This window comes from Anopheles merus, chromosome X (assembly GCF_017562075.2).
Source record: "Anopheles merus strain MAF chromosome X, AmerM5.1, whole genome shotgun sequence".
In the NCBI taxonomy this organism is placed as follows: domain Eukaryota; kingdom Metazoa; phylum Arthropoda; class Insecta; order Diptera; family Culicidae; genus Anopheles; species Anopheles merus.
Window position 1 is genome coordinate 16,526,034 of NC_054081.1, and position 20,993 is coordinate 16,547,026.

Consider the following 20,993-nt stretch of genomic DNA (forward strand, 5'->3'; position numbering starts at 1 on the left):
TTGATCAGAGGAAGAGCGAGCGAGAGAGGAGCATGAAAGAGAAGGCCGAAGACTAGAAACGAGATGTGTTTGCTTCATGTGAAGTTTTCTCAGCACAATTTAATCGAAACATATGCGACCTATTATAATAGTACCTGCCGAACAGTACATTTTACATCCAAACGTTCAATGATGATTATTCTATGTAAATCCCATCGCGTAATTGTGTATTTTTCAACTATTATTTTGGGGTTTCGAGTTCCAGCGATTCGGGAAAAGTCACTCCCCAGCCTAGCTGTCTACGACATTTCGTTTGTCGGTGTGTCAGTGCGTTTATGGCGTTATGGGCTGTGTACATTGGCTGTCTAGGTCCGTCGTGTTTTGGCAACTGTCAGCTGTTTTTCGAGCTAGCTTTGTCGAACTTTAATCACTCTCCTTTGCCTAGCGATGCTTGCTCATGCTTATGCGGAAAGCGTATTCTGGACGAGATAGTTCACATTGATGTGCATTTCTTTATTTTTTTCTCTTGAACACTGTACAGCATGCGCTCGTATTTCTAATACCGACATTGCATCGCATTCAAAGAATTTCATAACCACATCGACTCGAAAAAAAAATCTAGCAATTTTACGCTGTGCATTATTGTTTACGTTATGCTCCCATATGTTATCCCCTATGTAACAAATGGGGAGTATTTGTGTCAATATGCACGATTAAGGACGGTTTGCACGCCTACCGAAGTGCTGCAGCATGTGGTTGCCGCTCGCGGATCCCCCGAAGACGATGCTCGGGAGTGTTTAGCTGATCGGTCGCTTGTGCTACGATAGCAAATATTATTTAACCGTAGAGTTGGCAACCAGATTTACACACGTAAGTTGGCAACCGGCATACCCGGGTATTCCACACGTTTTTATGCAAAAAATTAACGATTTTCATAGGTAAACAATGCTTTCTATATTTTAATGCTGTAAGCAAGTAATGCCGATCATATATTCTCTTCTACTTCATTTATTCATTAATTATTTGCATTTTATTATAAAAATAACGGTCAAATTGAAATTTGGAATCGCCTGAATTTGATTCAAAAATAAGCACAATACGAAAAGAGGAAGAAGAAAAACGTCATTCTCCATACAAAATGTATGGAATACCCGGGTATGCTGGTTGCCAACTTACGTGGTAAAGTTAAAAAAATCAAAATAAAATACTTACAGGCTGTTTAAAATTACAACTTTTGCACCAAAAAATCATAACTTAAAAGTTGGAGGCTACGGAAAATTTCAGGTCAATAAAAGCAATGAATCAAAAGTTATTGCAGTTCGAAGTTGAAAAAAATACCCGGGTATCCGGTTGCCAACTTAAAGGTTAACATAATAATGAACGCGCTTTCCTTTAAACGTCCATGTAATTGGTGAGCAACATACAGATAGCGTTATGAAATCGCTTCTAATTCGGTATGTTCTTTCCTTCGGCCCCGAAACTTTGCAGCGTATCATGTTGTAAAAGCGTTTCATTCGGTCCGTACCAAGGGAACCTCTGTATGCCCGGCACAATGAAAAAGTATAATGCGATAAAGTGCAAACAAAAGCTATAAAATAATCTTCATTAAATGTTCAAAATAATGTTTATTTCCTTTTCTCTTGGTTCACGTTCACGATGTTGTATATGTTGCCACCGTGCTTGTTAAAGACTGACATCTGCTGCAATGAGCGGTTACTGTGACTACTATGACTAGTCTAAAATCTATCCGGCATGGTAATACAGGAAGATCCTGACATACGCGGTACCTTTTATACGTGGATTCGAAGATACGCCAATGGTACTGATTTGACACATCAATAGTAAAAGGGAAAATAATTTCTAAATTGCTAAATTGTATTTAGCCGTGTGTGATAACCACGCAAGTGCTTTGAAAATGGTTTAAAAAGCAATATTGTATTTGACAATTCTTGGAGCAATACGGCCGCACCGTCCCTACTGAATAATAATAAAAAAATAAATACATACATTCTTGGAGAAAATTTTACAGTACATTTTTCTGTACTGATTTTATAGTTTAGCTATCAAATTTAGAAAATCACATATCTTGGAATCCTCGTAAGCCGAAAGCCGCTTAGCTCAGGAACAAGCTGTACACATTTTCTTTTACATACATTAAACACACATTAAACATTTCTTTTACATACATTAACATTAGATACTTGACATTAAACAGAAATCCTGCCAAAGGATGAACACAAACCATCCAAGAATTTTGCTACTGTAGTAGTATTTTTGTACCAAATAGTAATTAGCATTTAGTAGCAGTAGCAAATTAGTATTTCCATTACCAAACAGCTACAGGTCAACAGATAAGCAGGCCCTAAACGCTAATGTCCGAATCCTTTCCCAACATTTGAATTACAATTGAATTTTACAATATATCCACAGAACCTCTATTTTCGCTGAAAAATTAATTGCATTGAATTTTCACCTTTTTCACTCTTGAATAAATTTGACGAGTTCGACCATCTCGTCTAATTAATACAAATGAGGTTTTTTTGCGAAACCTTCTAGGCAAACTAACTCATGGAATTCTTTGTTACAAAATTGTAATTTACAAACTTTTCAAAATAAGCACAACTATTTTGATTTCAAATGAATTTTAAAGAATTTAGTCATAACTTCAACAAAATTCTAGTAACTTAGTGACTTTAATCTTGCAAATTACTTATTAGATCTGGGCAAACCATACAATTTTGGAATGAACTTGAACAAAGCTACAAATCAAACTACAATGAAATTGATAGATGAAATTACTTTATTCAATCTTCTAAACATAAATAAAAATGAGCTCATGCTGGAATGCCTGATGCTGACTTCCAGAGTGGTAGGAAGTCTGGAATTATAATATTATCACTATAAAATTGTTCGTAACTAATTAAAATGGAATGGAAGTAACACAACTAGTAGGAAATGCAGCAATGCCGAAAAGAACGTTTTTAGAAATGAGTTCCCGTACCAGGTCTTGGGAGACCATTATCCACAACGCGTGAGACGCGTGAAATCTCGACTATTGAAATCGTTGAATCGATTCTATTGAAATCGTTTACCTTCATGGCTATTAGGGAACTTTGTATAATAATGTGAATTTACCTCACTTTCTGCACCATTTCCAACACACCGTAGCATAAAACTGGTTACCCAAACAAAATTTGTGCGAGTTCTTGGTGTGACAGATATGCCCATCACGAAAAACAATAAACATAGTCATAACAACTAATTAAATACATTTTATCTTCTATCTGGATGAATATTTTGACGCAAAACTTGTCTGAGAAGTCACAAAACCCATTTATTAACAACAACAAAAAAAAAAACAATTCGCATGTTTATTATAAAATCATACATTACGGGTAAAAGAAAGAGTCATGTTGCTAACGTCTCAACATGTTACCATTGAACAAATGTTGCTGGAACATGTTTATAGACTCCGGCCTAAGGTTTCAGCGAACTGTTAACTAACGCGATGTTTTGTGAGAGCGTGTGTGTGAAAGGGAGAAAAACCGCGGAAATAAGTAAACCCATAAAAAATAATTATTAAAACAAAATTATCTCACCCTTAGTGCCAGTCTAAAGAACTTACCTTATTGTATTTTTTTGTTTGAGTTCAAATTTCTAACAAAATATTCAAGTAAAAATTTAATTAGGCTAGGTTTCTTAGATGAATATTCGAAACGAAATTTTATTGACCACAATGATCTTCAATTATTTGATTTTATTTGGTAACTTTAAAAACATTATATTTCTATTTTTAAACAATTTTGTGTTCTTCAAAGTTATTGGGTTTTGGGTAAATTATTTTGGCTTTAACAAAGACTTTTTCAACTCATACAATATTTGGGTATTTGCATGATCAAATATTTTCAAATTGTATAGGACACCATTTAGTTACAACTAGCAATTGCAGCTTCAGAAAAAGCTGAAAACATATTTTGTCGTCAACCGACACCATGTAAAGAGCGTTGGAGCTGAGATAAAATGAAACTTTTCTGTTTGCAGTGTACGAAAACAGATTTTTTTGCTTCATAATTTTTAATATTTGTATCGGATGTATCGGATTAATCGATACCATTTTTTACTTAAACTTTTACATTTTTCTAAAATTGCCAAATTTAGTGAATGATCGAGAGCCGCAGGCCAGGAGAATATTTTTTTTATTCTTTGCTTAAATTTTACTTTTAAATTATTTAGAAACTACGATTGGTATTATTGCTGTTTTGATGTAATTATATCATCTAAGCATGGTTCAAGATTGATAATACCTACTTTAAAAACTAATTGTAATGTTTATTCGTTTCAGGATTGGCAACAGAGGGGCCAAAGTATGATCAGTCAGAAATAACAAAGAAAGAGCAATATCGCTTCTTGATAATCCCATCCTCCCACGCCGCAGAAAATATTGAGGCTATTCTGGAGATGATACAAAAGCATTAACTGCTGAAAAATCATCGAGACAAACGTACATTCAGTAACTATTGTATCAAAAAGCTTTATGAACAATTAATGCCATATCAGATGAATTGATAACTGATTCCTCATGAAAAAGAACTTTGACAATCGTTGAAATTGTAAAAAACAACAGATTTTTTTAATGTTCATTTTTGATTTCAAATGGTTAAATATTCGTGAAACCAACTGACTTGTGCATGGAGCTATTTCACTATACTTAAAACTTTGTATTGCATTAATTGCGTTGGAGTAAATCAAAAGCTCTCCCATCGCAAAGTTACTTGCAAAACTTTAAATACATTTATTGCGATCAGTCTTTAGTATATCTCAGTGATGTCACACTCGTTTTGGGTCGGGGGCCGGATTATATTTGAAAATATTCCCGCGGGCCGCAGTGGAGCGGTGTTGGGTATATGGGTAGTGGGTTAGGCGGTGAATAAAATTCTACCTTTTAATACTAAAATATATCATTAAGATGATTTAAGTTTTTAATAAAGTTTTTGTTCTCTACATCACAAACTAAACCGCATGGTGTTTTCGGCGAAACTCATTAAGGAATTATTCTTTGACCTAGAATCGTATCTGCTTTTTTCATAGCCTACTATACAACTTTTCATGACAAATACTCTACCATATTTAATTGAGTAGGAATAAGAAATATGAAAATACAATTAAAATAAGGACAGCAGGTTCAAAGGAAAAGAGATTACCAACCTCTAATAGGCCTCATACAATTCACGCCTTTTGGAAGTGCTTGGGTTTTCGTGATTTTTAAAGATGTCGGCCTAATTTTTGCAGAAGCCTTACTAAAGAGTACCCTCATCAATGAAGTGAAGAAAGCGGTATTCCGATATTTGGTTCCGAATTTTCCAGAAAGGCTCAAAATCAGAAAATTTGTGTAAATATGCGAAAATATGATTCCGACTTTGGGGAGCCGCCAGCAAACAAAAACCAAAACACTTGCTACATGCCATCTTCGCGGATGCCTTCCCAAAAACAGCAACTACGAGTAACTTACTTCACACTCCGTTAATCGGACTATAGAGACTGAATGTTGAAATAATCTGCCTCAGTGGATACAAATTAGTACACCCATTATTTCTATCTCGTAATCAACAATCTACTTCAGTTTCATTCAAATATCTGCCAAACTTCTGCGCAGGCCGGTTTGAATGGCTTCGCAGGCAGCATGTGGCCCGCGGGCCGTATGTTTGACATCTCTGGTGTATCTATAAAAAAAATCGCATGCGACTTCCTCCATTCCGAAAGTCTTATTTTCGTGTTGAAACAATGTTAATATTACTAACGGGGGTATTGCCTTCGAGCTTGAACATACTGATTGGTCTGTAATTCCATATTACTATAATTAAAGTTGAAAGAGTACGGTATAAGTTGAACGAGTATTAAGCAATAGTTGCAAAGTTGAAAGAGTATGGTGTAACATGTCATATTATAAGGTCTTCAGTAAATTATATACAAATAGTTTCTTCACATCATTCAAATCCTTTCGCGGGCCTGACTGAATGTTGCGGCAGGCCGCAAGTACGGATATGTTTAAAATTAAATAAATATTATTATTAAAACGTTTTTAAAACATAGTTTTAGAGACTATCACGAGAACAAACCCAAGCGACAAAATCGACATGCTTTCTCGCTCTCTCAGGTTTACTGATCTATTGGGTAGAATGAGAAAGCATGTCGATTTTGTTAGTTGGGAACATGTTCAAATTAATTTAAAGTTTATTAAATTTGTTTTATTAATTATTAGGATATTCCATATCTTTTGGCTTAAGTTTTTGTTTTCTGAGCGTATTCCAAAATCATCTCTGAAAGTTGGTCAGGCGTTTTGACTACTACAATGTCAACTGTCCGCCTTGATTGATTTTCCTAACCAGTTCTAAAAAAACAACAATCATAAAAGCTACTTAAAAAAGTAATTGATTGAAATGCCTGGACTTAAATCAAGTTAAAGAATAGACTTAGAATACAAAATGATGTGACTTCATTGTTTTCGATGAATCCATCATGGCAACAGTTTTTTTTATTTTCCACAGGAAGGCACCTCTTCTTAAAAGCAAGGACTCCAAACTTACGCCGTGAGCTAGCTTCATCGATTTAGACTTGTCCTATGGTGCTCTATTCTCTTTGCTATGCATTTAAAAAATAACTGGTTTGTGTTAACTTTTGCTAAAAAAACAACTTAATTTAAACTGGATGCATGAACAACACGAAAAGCAAAATAGTGATCGGATTTGTTCAAAGCTAAGGACGTTAAAAACCAATCATGACACATCGATTTTTTAGTTCATCAACCAAGATGGAGATACTTTTGTACATTAGCCGGTTTTATAATTTTCTAAGGTCGATCAATGCTTTTTATGTCCTTCGTTTAGTTACGCTCAGTTGCTCATTGGGTTGAGCTTCGTAGGAATCGAATCTTTGGAGGTTTAAACACAAAAATATATTAGAAGGGAACGACGTTACGTTCACTTGAAAGAATAATTTAGCACTCGGAAGCCATCATCAACGGTTCGTTTTGCAATTTGAGATGGTTGCACTTCATTAGCTGCAGCATTACCATGGAGGAGTGATCAGAAGATCGATATAGCTAGTGAACACATATTTTTCATACTCAGTATATAGTACAGCTAGCTGCTGCTGTTGCTAAAAGCTTTCCACGGCGCTCCCACGAGTTCATGAAGCCTCGATTCGAAATAGAGACGGTCGTCGTCGGCATGAGAGCCGTGCCACGATCAACGGTGAAAGTACATCGCACGTGGTGCATGTTCAAGATGGAGAGAATTTTATACAGGGATGAACAAAGTTTACTCGGACTGAGCAGCAAAGAAACCGCCAGAAGGCTCAATTTGTTTGAATTGATTTATCCTGTTACTCGTGTGCATAAATAATCTTTGGCAAAGAAAATACATTATCAACATAGTCAGCAAAGTCAGAAGTCATTAGTTCGTTTTATCGATCAGTCCAGAGACCTCCGAAGCAAACAACAACAAACTTGTTTTTTTTTCTAACAACCCTATCGAAAGTTTTGCTGCCATGCTGCACCGAAAGCTTGCCATCCGTTGGTTCCTTTCACCCAAACCGAACTGCAAACAAAATAAGACACACACACTAAACCCCCGCTCGCGACTCCGCTGTGTAACGTCTCATTTTACTCACTTTGCTCCGCCAAAGTCTCCACCAGGTGAGCCCCACCGGTCCGCCGAGGAAAGGCAGAGGAGGTACGAGTCACGTTGTCTACCGTAAAGCCCGAGACGTGTGGCCCGGCAATCATGCGAGCGCTCTCAGTCGTGCCGTAGCTTTTGTCTGAACCGCGTCGAGTGATCGAACCGCACGTGATTGTCGAACGGGCTCGTCGTCAGTGTGCGATCTGAATCCGTTAGGTGGTGTTTTGTCCGCGTATTAAAAAATTGCATCGCTTAATTTTAGTACACAGCAGACACGAAAAAAACAGAGCAAGCTCATCTTCTTGCTGGGCAAAGTGAATAAAGGCAAAATTGCATAAACTAAACAAAACACCAAAAATACATCATTTAAAGTGCATTTCGGTGCTACGTCTTTCAGTCTTGAGTAAACCACCAAAGGTACAAAGTGTTTTCCCGCTGTGCCCGCCTTAAGCCATACCCCGATTTTTGCTGTAGCAGGGTGAAAGGTGTTAAATTTACGCACTTTCTGGTAACTTTCTGGTAGTGTGGTGCCGTTTCTTTGCCTGCAACCATCGCCCGTTCGGTGTCGGCGCAAACCTAGCGGAGAATGATACGGCTTTGAAGAGCAGCTCGAACCGCATTTTACGCAACTTCTCGACCAGCGCACCTCAATCAATTGCAACGCGTTCCAGTGCAGCGTAATTCAACAAGCAACCTCACATCATCGTGTTGGGTGATTTCAAAACTCCAACTACTGCCACTGCCAAAGCGAAGGTACGTTACCGTGACGGTGTCATCGATACCGGCGTGCAGAACAATTTTGTTTGTAACAGCAACATGTTACCATTAATTGGTGAGAATTTGGGCGTTTGGGGCCTTTAATAAACTATGAGCCAGAATTCCTAGTGGAAGTAATCAGGGCCGTCTAACAGGGCGAAAGGGGCGGCACTAATCATCATCCTCGCATCGTATAACAGCCGGCTCGTCATTATTTATACACGTGCTGCAGGAATGTGTGTGGTGTGAGAGGGCATCTAGAACGTGTGGTTACTACTCGGCGGGATCGATAATAGTAGCCGGTGGGTGGCTAGGCTAGGCCTCGAACGCTGTGCGCACGTGTACGGCAGCATGAAGCATTGACAGTTCGTCGCTGCGTTCGCGCACTATTCGGATCGGATGCCTCACTTTCTCACCGTTCAGTCATCGATAGCGGTGTAGTGGCAGTTCCATTTCACCCAAGATCGACACGAACGGGTTTGTGTCGGTCGGTGAGAAACTGTGCCACCGGTGTCGCTTTCTTATGCGTATTTGCTTGCTTTTTTCTTGTTCCGTTTCCTTTCCGGATGGCAAATGTCTTCCAATTTTTTGTTGTTGAGCTTAGCGGTCTCGTAGAAGCGATCCAAGCGTCCGAAAGGGCTATCCGCTCAATATTGATGTGTTGATCGGTGCTGGGGCAATCGCTTTGCTGGGTGAAATGCAACTTCAGCAAAACACACGGCGGGATAATGATGCGATCGATCGGTGCCTGTTTACGTGCGTGACAGAGCTAGTACACAGCGGTGAGTCAATGCAGCGAGACGAGCGAGGGGAAATTTTCCATCCCTGGAAAGCCCAGTCATGAGGGATGTTGGAGGTACAGCAGGGAACGGAGAAGAGGCGGGAGGATAATGAGTAGCGAAAACGGAATACATTAGGGGCAGACCCTTTCAATAAACACGTTGAGCCATTTGCGCGCACAAACACACAATTACACACGTACACTTAAACCGCTACTATCCTGTTGGTGCCAGCTTTTCTCTAGAAATTGCTTCAAGTGTCTCGGCAGTACAATCCGGATGCGCACAAAAAAAATAGTGAAAAAAATGAAACCTAAAGTTCATTCGCACACACAAATAAACACTACTTAGACCAGTCAGGCCTCAGAAAGCTTCGCACGAACGGCAAAGCGAGAAAAACTTTCACGCTAGGTGTATGGTTTTTTCTATCTCTCTATCTCTCTCTTCATTCTCATCTGCGATGCAGTTTTGTCGGAGTATTCCGTCGGGCAACGTTTGCATAATACATAATGTACACAACGCAGTGGAAGAGGTAGGGTAAGCGGTTTGTTTGTTTTTTTTTTCTTACAGACTCCATAATAGCGCACCTCAATAGACGTTACTCATCGTATGGCAGACGCCAATCGATGATATCTTACGGATTTATCCAACGCTGGATATTATTCGCACACGAGACGATGGTCAATGCAACTTTTCATACCAAAGTGCTACGATTGTGACGATGTATTGACCCATTTATGTTTCTCCATGCTACCGAGGGACAGTTCGGCTGAGATTCGATTCATGTTCGTTCCTGATCCTGTTTGTCTACGCAAATTTGGCACACAACAAATACCCCTATCAACGGATTGAGCGCATGAAGATGTGGATGACCTAATCGATAACCGTGCCCACCCTCGACACGGTGAGACGTAGTTCAACACCCGGGTTTTGAGTCGTGAAACACGGCGAACCACACCACCCCACAAATTGCTACTTTTCTCTCTCGGGGTCATGTCCCCGTTTCGGCGGGTGCCCATTTCCTTTTCTATAGATGTTGCAAAAAAGGTTACTCCCTCACAACACAACAAAAAATCTACCTTGTCACTGCAGCTTTTCGTCAAAGTGTGTGTCATACACCCTACTACCCGCCAACTATCATTGGTTGGTTTTGGTGACCATTGTTTCGTGTCGTAATCTCGCTCTGTGTTACCTTGAGTAGCCCTCGTGTCAAGTGTGTTGGGGCGAGGGGAGGCTTTGTTCTGATCGTTGCTAAAGACCACCACACGCCGCTCTCATCATAATTACCCTTCCTCCAACTACCACCATATGTGACTGTCCGTTCTTCCTTTTGTTGCCGGGTAACTTATTCTAACTACCGGCCACGGTCTTCTTTTGCGGGGAATATCCATAAAGTACGTAATGATTGTAGAGTTTCTTATAAAAGATGCTAGAAAAGAACCAACACCTTGAGCGTGGTAATCGATGAATGTCATTCGCTGCGATACGAAATGCATGGATAACACCCTTTTTTATCAATTCCATAAACCTTTTGTCTTTCTTCTGCAACCACATCTCATATTCCACGCTCCGCAAGCCATCTTTGGTTGCGCAATGCTGAGGGTGGTTGGACAGTGATATGCCCATCCCTTCGGGTCTGTTGGTCATTTAAATGTGCTTGGAATAGATTATTCCTTTATTTCGAATCGGAATCCTCATTACGCACGCTTCGCACATTTTGCTTCGCCAAAGCTTCCACCAGAGCGATCACGACTGCCAAAAAGGGCCGATCGTCAGTGAGACCGTGCGGGATTTACCTATGCCGGTGGATGGTCGAGTGGTGCACTCAACTCCAATGGAATTGAAATTGAAGAACGCATTAGCGTATCGATTGCGAACTGTTGAACTGGCCAGTCAGTGTTAGTATGTCGGGGACAATGGCCCATTGGGGCAACGTACACTACAAAACATGTTGCACAATGCGCGGTACGAGTAGGGTTTGGTGCAGGTTGGGTGCATTTTGATTTTGCTCTTGCCGTAGTGCCATGTGAAGAGGCAATAAATATCGACCAAAGTGTCACGTACCGATGATCATGCTCATCGTCTACCACTTGTGCCATTACTAACCTGAACAGGTAACGGGTGAAGTAGAAAACGAGTATGTGATGCATACGGAGTAGCCGAATAGCTGTGGTGATGAGTCCAGCAGAGATTGCACGATAAACAGTTTATTTATTCGCTTGATTTTTTTCTTCTGTAATGTAAACAATTTATTGTTATTAGCCTTCTGACTGTTATCAGCTTTAATGATACCTAAATGCAGTAATGGCATGAATGTGACTGTTTTGGGTCAAGCACAGTCAACCGTTTAATTGCGCTTTGAAAGTTACTAAACGAATGAATTTACCCCAAGCTAAGGATAGCGCTGTGGTCGAACCCAATTTGTCATGCCATAATCTTGTCAACCCAGTTGTGAAATGGAAACCTGCGTTTGGGTTTTTGTCACGGTTGACCTTTTCGGGGTTTACGCCAACTGCACAGATTATTGTCTGCGGTATTTAACAAAACATTTATTCGCCTCAATATTACATAAACAGTACAAAAAGTGTTTATTACGTTCTTTGGCTAGTCCACAGTGCTTTCCCCATGCTGCCCCAACTATGCCCGTAGACAAAAATTGATCCGAGGGAAACGATGCGTTGCACATATTTGGCAAACATTCGCGCGCGGCTGGTAATCAACGGGGAACCGCAATATTCATGCCGACCGCAAGCGCAAGGAGGGGATAGAAATAACGAGGGCAGAAAGAAGAGCTTATTCGAAGCGAAGCGAGTCGAGCAGGGATGGAGCGTGAAGGTGTTGTCTGGCAATTATCGGTGACCTTCTTGTCAGCCGAAGCATTGTGTGTGTGTTGCGAACGTTTCGAGAAGGATTTAAGCGGTAGTATATAGGTGTGTGTGAGTGTTTCTCCTCATCTCTCCCTGTCGACAAACATCGTCATATGGTGTTGTCGATGGAAAATGGAAAAAATAGTAGTTACATCCCGATAATCATTGCATTTTTTAACGCTAAGGTAATGTTTATCCAAAACAAGTATATAACTCAGCGAGACATGTTGAAGTGTAAGAGTGCTTTGTTTTTTTTTTTATCTTCGCCCCTCCGAGCAGAAGACGAGCTTATTTACTCTTCATTTTCTCCTTCTTCTCAAGGATGCAAATGACAAACACTCTTTGTCAACTACCTACTTGTTTGCCTCCTTAAAGTTTACTTTAAGTGGTCTTAAGCTTACATCACACTCCGATTCTTTGGAGTGGTTTTTGACCTCTTTCAAGAGTCTATTTAGTTTCTAGAGAGTTTTTTTGTACTGCATGAACTAAGAATAGCATCCAATTGGCATTTCTAATATTCAACAAACATTCGTTACGGTAGGTTCATGAACATAATCACCTGAGACGTAATAGTCGATGATTCGACAATTGAGTAATTGTCTAATCCTTATGCAAGAAAATCTAATTGACCCATACTAACATTCTTTCGGTGTAAAAGGATATCGTTTCTGTTTGCGTTGCACGGCGTAGTTCATAGGGATTGTGCCGCAAGATTGTTATTATCAATGCGTTGGTTACATGCTTTGTAAACGAACCCGTAATCAAAGAAAAACACATAGTGTGTGAGAGAGGGAGGGAGGGAAGAGAGAGAGAGAATTAGAGAGAGAGAGAGAGAGAGAGAGAGAGAGAGAAAGAGAGAAAGAGAGAGAAAGTAAGCATCTTTGTCTCATTTTCTACTTTCACGCTGTCGGCTACTCGTATGCGGCGCCTAATGGCTGAAATTACTAATTATTGCTCTGGATCGACGGGTTAAGTGTAGTGTTGGATTCATGAATCTGAATGAATCTTGGAAATTATTCATTGAATCTGAATCTCGGTAGGAAAGATTCTTGAATTTTGAAAGATCCATGAATCTCACAAAATGTATGAACCTCGATAGATTCACGAATCTCGAAAGATTCACGAATTTAAAGGTATTTTATAAATCTCCAAAGATTGTTATTAATATTCTTCTTGCCGTAACAATCTACGTGATCATGCCCTAGCCTACACAAGTTTTCGAGACTTCCTGGCAAGTAGGACGCAGCCGGATAGTTTGTTTTGTTACGGGGAGACGATCCATGTGAGGCTTGAGCCCACGAAGGGCCATGTCGTGCGTGTTAACCACTGTACCATGGGATCGCGCAAATTCAATATTTTTTAAATCATACATGTCTAAAGATTCATGAGTCCCTGGAGATGTATGAATCTTAATGGATTCATCAATGTTATAAATTCATGAATCTTTCGAGATTCGCGAAACCTTGGAGAGTTGTTATTCTTTAGAGATTCATGAATCCTTGATGATTCAAGAATCTTTAGAGATTGAAAACATCTTTAGAGATTCGATCTTTCGAGGTTCATAAATCTTTAGAGATTCGATTCCATTTTCGAATCACTCATCATGAAGATTCGCGTTTGATGAAGATTCATATAAATGAATCACAACGAATGATTCATGAGACCCAACAAAAGATAAGTGAGGCTGAAAGACAAATACATATTGTTTATGTTACTAACATTGTGCTCCAATAAGTGACAGTATGATGTGCTTTCATCGAAAAGTACGCGGAAAACCATTCTCTCTTGAAGCAAACGCGAACACGTCGCGACACATGTTCGCAACGTGTGGTAACATTCCTGGAAACACGTGTTCTTCGTAGTCGTTAAACGCATCGGTTGCTAATGTGTGTTTGCTGCTGCACCTTCGGATCGACAAGAAGCATGCAATTAAAAACCGCGTTAGCAATTCCGCGGGAAAGGCCGTTTTAGATGATGTGCCGTCAATGGAACATCGATGATCCAGCTGCCTCGGTGTTTGAATTTTTGCATAAAATCTGCGCCCCGAATTATGAAACCCACCACTCTGTCCCTTTTTTGTCCTCATTATACTATCTATATATGTGTGTGCATCCAAATCAGGCCGACCGGTTTTGCATGCTCGCCCCGATGCTGTCTCGATGCGTTACGCAACGTTCTTGCATCGGTTTGAATCCACGTTGTTTTAGGCTGTAAGAAGTTAGCTAGCTGTGGGAAAGCAGTTCGTTTTTTTTTTCTTTAACATGCAGTTGTTTGTTTGTTTGCTTGTTCGTTCCAGAACCGAAGATGCTGTTCCAAAACTCGGCCATGGCTGCACTATCGAGACGGGCGTACTGGAAACCGTCGCCGCGCTGTTATCGCTTTCTGCTGGTCCTGCTGGTTGGCATTCTCAGCGGCAAACTGCTGACAACGGCCCGCGCTAAACCCACCCTGCCGTTTCAGCTGTCGCAGATACCGGGCTTTACGCACATCGTCGAGCGACGGCTGATGGACGCGATGAAAACCTACAGGTAAGGGGCTAAGTGCCAGCGCCAGGGGCGTGTGATGTGTGTTTTGTTTTTGGCATGGAAGGAGAAAGAGGCCGCTTTATGACGGATGTAGACGCATCCGGTTTCTCGTCGGGCACTCAGCTCAGCTCAGTGCATCTTCAGTGGAGAAATCACGCACAGACATAAAGCTGGGATAAACATCGATCCTTCATAAAGCGGGTGGCAGGAAGAAAAGTAAAAATTTCAACATAAACCACACAATTCAGAGCATCTTCCTCCGTGGGTGCTGGAGCGTGCTTACCAGCACTCCAACAACGATTTAGGCAATTAGTAGACAGCATGTCTCAGCAAAAGAAAGGTGGCTGTGAAATTGGCTCGTCCCCCAGCCGTTGTGTGCAACCACTGCACTGTGGTTGCGTTTCGATTTGCATCTCACGTTGCGCTTTTTTTGTATTTTGTTTTTCTCCCACGGACCCTGAAGACACACACAAACAGCGCTGCCGCTGAACCCGACGAACTTTCACTTTAGCTGGCTTTCAGCGTTTCTCGGCCATCGGCCCGCGGTCCCTTGCACGCGATACGCGTACGCGTTCGCGCGCCGCCGTGCGAGACAGTCGCTAATTTTAGCCGGTTTTTCCTTGTTGTTGCTGTTGGTTGTGGCTTGGGTTTTTTTTTTTTGCAAGTGTAGTCTTTTGGAGTTTGCTTTGAGCCGGCAGCTAGCGCTGATGGAGAAAAGCGTATACGTAGAATGAACGCGCATAGGCGTCGCATGCGCCTAAACCATTACACGAACTTCTCCCACGCTAAAAATCACCAATGCCGTACACACGTTAGCGGATTCGTTGCTAAGAAGCGATCGCTTGGCATCTGTTATCTGACTCTGAGAAGAAATATCAGGGAGTGCATGAGTGTGTCCATCTTGCCTGCGGATGTGTGCGGTGTACGCGCGCTCCAGCCCTCCCCTGCGGAGTCGATTTGCTGATCTAGTCCACCGGCCAAGATGAAATAGTACGGCGGCAGTAATGCAGCAGTCCTCAATTGGTTTGCTTTGTCCGTATCTGTTTCGCCTGCCTGCTTGCCATATTTCTCGCTGTTTTCTTTGTTTCCTTCCGCCCCTGACCAAAACGAAAACTAGAACCGGACTGCCACGTTCCGGTGAAGATGTGTACGTTTGTTAATGGGCATTTTGCACTTTCTGTTTTCTACCCGTCTCTGCTTTCCAGCGAGCGCCGCCTGGATGTGGAAAGTTTGCGGATGATCTACTTTCACGACCAAACAGTAGCAGTGGTAGAGCTCGGCCCTGCCAAGCGTCTGATCGGATGCGAGCTGATCGAGATCTAGTAAGTTTAGCATCTTTTATTTATTGCAATTCATTATCGATAGCGTGGAGGTGAATAAAATGCGAAAGAAAAAAACCCATACCACTTTAATTATTGTTTTATAGCAATGATGCTGATGGTGTAGAGCTGTTGCGCAACCTGTCCGCAATCAACCGGCCGCTGGAGATTTCCTTCCGCGACATGATCAAGCTGATGGAGCAGTGCGAGCAGGTCGATCGGCTTAACGAGCGCAACAGCTACCGGGCGACGGAGGCACCGGACGCGTCCGCGGTCGCCTACCGGATCGCCGGACCGGACGATCCGATCGACGAAACCGGCAACGGCAGCGCTGGCCAACCGGGCGGATCAAGCAACGGCGGCTTCCTGGCAATGATCATGAAGAACCGCAGCAGCAAGCGGGGCATCTTTTACTCGAGCTCGTTCTCGCTGCTCAGCGGCATCATACCGGGCACGAAGTGGTGCGGCACCGGTGACATCGCGGAAAGCTATCACGACCTGGGCGACGACGCCACGATGGACCGGTGCTGCCGCACGCACGATCTGTGCCCGATGAAGGTGCGAGCGTACCAAAAGCGCTACAATCTAAGCAATAACTCTATTTACACTAAGTAAGCCGATCAAACTAATGGCTTGGTTTGACTAAAAACTGGTAATGTTTGTTTATTTATCTATCCTTTACTACAGGTCTCACTGCAAGTGCGATGATATGCTATTCGAGTGCCTGAAGCAAACGAACACATCCGCGGCCCAAGTAATGGGTAAGCATCTGGGAGCTTTATTTGATACAACAACAACAAAAAATAAAACAAAAATTTAACTGCATTCCCATTTCTTCTCTATCTCCAGGATCGGTTTACTTCAATCTAGTGCAAGTCCCATGCGTGGAAGACACTCCTGCAGGGCCCCAGTTCCGCAAGGCTCGCGAAGGGTTTTAGAAAACGAAGGGTTCTACGCAGGACCAGCTGTGGATGAGTTGTACATAGATATACAAGTGTGTGTTTGTAGTGAAAAACACTTTGCTTCAACACCACAGCCAAAGGCACGAATTGTCAGCAAACAAAATCGTAAACAATGCCCCTCAGCACAATGTTTACTGTGATAAAACGATATGTCGATGAGGGAGCGACGGAGAAACATTTAATCATTTCCAGTAAAAAGGGGTAACAACTGAATGTATCGTAAATCTATACGTAAATGTCAATGGAGAAGAAAACTTACACTCCGACACGAAAGCAGTACGACTGCCTCCCTTAAAGTAGAAAGCGTGCTATCAAACCTCCTGTAGTCGACAACAAACAAGTGCCTGCGAAGTTGCAAAAGATTTTAACGTTGCGTCCTCACTACCGCTCCCGTGCTAAGGGATTCTGTTTTTATTTTTAACCATCTATCTATAACACCTAGTATTACACAGTCCAATCCTTTTGTATTCAGTTTTATGCTTGATGCTATTATTTATTGAACATTTGCAAAGTGGAATGAAGTGAGCGTGTGTCGGCCGGTAATTACCGGAAACAAATATGTCTGAAGAAAATCAGACAATCAAGATAGGTCTATAAGTTCTGCCAAACATCTGGAGTGCACTCGTAACGATTCGTTGCGGCTAACGGTGTTGGGGCGGAAATCAGTGATACGTAACCAGTACCCGGTTCTTCGCACAGCTACTGGTGGCACGGCATCCAGGAAATCTCGTCATACGACGGAAACCTTCCCATCCGGAACGCGTCTGCAACGGTAACGCGTGGCTGAAGTATCTCCATCCGCCGAGACCTGTCCATCTGTAACAGCAATCATCGTTGGATGATACAGGCGATGATGTTTGGACGGAAAAGACAAATAAAAAGAGAGCAAAAAGCTTGAGACGATGCTAAAGCGTTTGGTTTGTATGGTGGCCTTTTCATTCTGTGCCGTTTGTTTCCGGGGGGGTGCTGAAAGAAGGAAACGGTACTGTCCGGGGCGTACATATGGTTCTAAATATGTATGGAAGGTGAGCTGAAAGATGGTGGCTGCTTGCTTTGTCGGAAACACGTGTCGAGGTAGCCTGTTACGAAGATTTAGAGTGACAAGTAAAACGGAAGAATCCGAAACTATTGCTTGATGCTTTGGATGGTTCGATTGATTATCTGAGTTCCTATTGTTTGGTCGACTGTTGGCTGGTACGGTGATATTACCGGTGGCTTCGTTGCCAATTTTTTTTCAGAGCCATTGCTGAAGCCATTCGCAACATCGTTGATCTTGCTCGACTGAACTCAGGGACTAATTCATCGTGTTAAATGCATGAGCCATTCTTGTCTCCCTTACCTCTTCTTTAAAAATCTCTGTGACCTACATTTCCTTCTATCAGGATAATTTATTTTTGTTATTTTTGTGTAAAAAAAAGTTCACTTTGGAGCAGTGCTCACCTGAACGATTGACCAAACTGGCTGACCAGCTCCTGCACAAACTAAAAGAATAATCTAAATCAGCGATGTTAAATTTATTAGACCACGCGGGCCCCGAACTGGTTTTAATAGAAAATACTAAAATTAGGTCGCAAACACTGAATTTCATATTGAAATGCAAATGCAGTTATATAACTACAGTAAAAACAATTTTTATAGACATATTTTGTTGACAAATTTTGTTTTTTTTATATGCATTATATATATTTTTTTATTCAGAAAGGACGGTTTCGGCCGTATTGCTGCATTATATATCATAGTATGCAAAAATAATAATGTATGCTCCTCTTCTAACGCCATTGGCTGTGAACACGAGATAGTCCACATCTCGGCCTGCCTTCGTTATTGATAGGCTTATCAATGACTTTCAACGTTGGTTTACCCGTTGCGAAATAATCCTTTACATGAGATGACATTTTTCGGAAGAATGTGTCAAATGTAGATTTTTTGTAATATATGGTCAATTTAAGAATCAATATGTTTGAATAATTATTAATCAAAAACAGCGTTTATGTACTTGGAAAATGGTGAGCTGAAAATGCTGATATTCGGTTGTGCTGACTTATCAAAATCTTTTGAGGATCGTATCGAAAGTACCTATACTTCTTTCCATGTGTTTGAGCTGATCGTTTGTTCAAGTTTAATATTTCTCGTTACTTTGAACCAAACAAATCTAGCGCAAAGAAGGATTCGATATGATTTCACATAAAGTGATGCCAAAATTGTCCTAGAATTTGCGTTTTCGATTCCTTGAGTTGAGCAATTGTGTGAATATGTCAAAGACTGTTTTACTTAAAATACTCTTTTGCTCATCGAATACGCATATTGATGTTACATTGTTTTCCTGGTCCCAGTTTGCAATGTTTATTCAAGGCTCACGAAACGTTTCTCAATAACACAAATGTAGCAAATACATGACGTAGTAAAACAAATCGCAAGGTTTCGGTAATCATTCCATTCATTAATTGACCCATCTGTGAATCGTGTGTACTTTTTAAGCTTGGTAGTGTACTCGTTTGCTCGGCGGGGTATTTGAAATTTACAGTGGTTTGTTTATGATGATCATGCTTTGATCCAGAAACGCTTTTAAGTAGCAACTGTTTATGTTTGCTATTGTATGCATTGCATGTTTATGTTGAACAAAATTTGTATTCGATACGCGAGAAATGCCACTGATGTTCTTTTTAATAGCTAAAGTTTATGCCAAATGACGACCGTAACATTGGAAGTACAGTGCGATAATTTAGAGAGGGTGGGTATCTTCATTTCAACGTCGACTTGGACCATTTCCTCCTACTTGGTCATGGTAAAAATACGCCAGACTCTCTCCGTGGTTAAGAACCAACGGAGTCAGCCCACCACAAGGCTCAACCTGGATCGGTTGAAGTGCGCTGATGTGGCGGAGGGGTACGTGACAGCGCTCGGGGAAGCGCTTCCGGCGGACAACAACATTGCCACGATACCCCTCGCAGACCACTGATGTATTGTGGAACGAGCTATCAGCACTGCAGCCAAATAGAAGATCAACCGCATACCACCTATGGAGAAAAATGATTTTTTTGTTTATTATTATAGAGACTTTTAGCCGATTGGTCTCAATCGCCTCTTCAGAAACAGGACTGGTGTGATGAAGAGTACAGACGAGCACTATCCGAAAATAATAAAGCATTGTGGTACTAACCACCCTGTACATTACTGCATTTAGCTAATAAGTACATGTTAATATTAGTGTTAGGATTTAGTACAGGATATGTCATCAAAAATTCGCGCACGCCACACGTCGCTCTCTTTGTGCTCACCTCACCTGACCCGGACTACAAACAACTCCAAATAAAGACTTGTGAAAAATAACAGCATGTAACCCTTTCAGCATGTGTAGAACTATAGACTGAGGAAATAGCAAACCCTGCTCTACCAGACCAAGCAGCGACGTTTTGAAGAGTCAGACGAACAGCTACTAGAGTAGCTCTCCCAGTCGGAGGACACCCGCTTTATAGGAGACTGAAGGAAGCCAGGAGCGGGTTTGCTCCTAAAACTGAAATGTGCCGGGATAAGGAAGGAAATCTCCTGAAAGACCAGCGGGAGGTGATTGAATGTTGGAAGTGCTACTTCGAAGGACACCTGAATTGAACAGAGACAAGAGAGGCTGGCGCAATTGCCAGAACCACCGGGCAACCACCACAGCACCAGCAATGATGCAGATGACGAGGTCCCCCCGCCATCTCTGGATTGCAAGTGCCATCAAGGAGCTTAAGAGCAATAAAACTGCTGGCAGTCTGCTGGTGCACCCAAGTAGAGTCATGAAGATCAATCATCAGGGTATCAGCGAAATATTGCTACAACACTGCCACCAGAACTATCATGAGAAGATATTGCATCAGTATCTCGCCTGTTCTTGTGGCAGCGACGTTATCTAGCAAATCGTTACCTCCGTTTAAAATATAACGGAATAATCCAACAGCAACGGTGCATTTATGGTCGGCGACTATCTTGTTGAGCTTCAAAAGCCTCTAACGCTGTTTGAACTGCATTGAGCCATTATTCGCTCATTAGAAATGAGCCCTTTTTCGCCTAAAACATCTGCTGTTATTTTGATATGCACACAATAGAAGCTAAAACATCAATTTTGGCACGCATAATATCGCTGCTTG

At 41.4% G+C, this 20,993-nt stretch overlaps 1 protein-coding gene across 2 annotated transcripts; it reads left to right on the plus strand.

The window, feature by feature from the left end:
• The first annotated feature begins 7,783 nt into the window (after positions 1-7,783).
• LOC121598098 lies at positions 7,784-17,761 on the plus strand. Of its 2 annotated transcripts, XM_041924676.1 has the most exons (7): positions 7,784-8,072; positions 8,179-8,408; positions 14,354-14,585; positions 15,788-15,904; positions 16,009-16,512; positions 16,589-16,662; positions 16,751-17,761. In XM_041924676.1, the coding sequence occupies exons 3-7, from the start codon at positions 14,362-14,364 to the stop codon at positions 16,837-16,839; spliced, it is 1,008 nt and encodes a 335-aa protein (XP_041780610.1). In that variant the 5' UTR covers positions 7,784-8,072; positions 8,179-8,408; positions 14,354-14,361; the 3' UTR covers positions 16,840-17,761. The 2 variants fall into 2 exon arrangements, with proteins under 2 accessions (XP_041780610.1, XP_041780600.1); XM_041924666.1 differs by having other exon boundaries at positions 7,784-8,408.
• The last annotated feature ends 3,232 nt before the right edge of the window (positions 17,762-20,993 follow it).

What these genes read in the sequence shown, in the direction of transcription:
- LOC121598098 (XM_041924666.1), top strand. Translation starts at nt 14,362, where the DNA reads ATGCTGTTCCAAAACTCGGCCATGGCTGCACTATCGAGACGGGCGTAC. An exon ending in GACGCGATGAAAACCTACAG is followed by an intron (nt 14,586 to 15,787) that starts GTAAGGGGCTAA and finishes TCTGCTTTCCAG; the next exon opens with CGAGCGCCGCCTGGATGTGG. An exon ending in AATAACTCTATTTACACTAA is followed by an intron (nt 16,513 to 16,588) that starts GTAAGCCGATCA and finishes CCTTTACTACAG; the next exon opens with GTCTCACTGCAAGTGCGATG.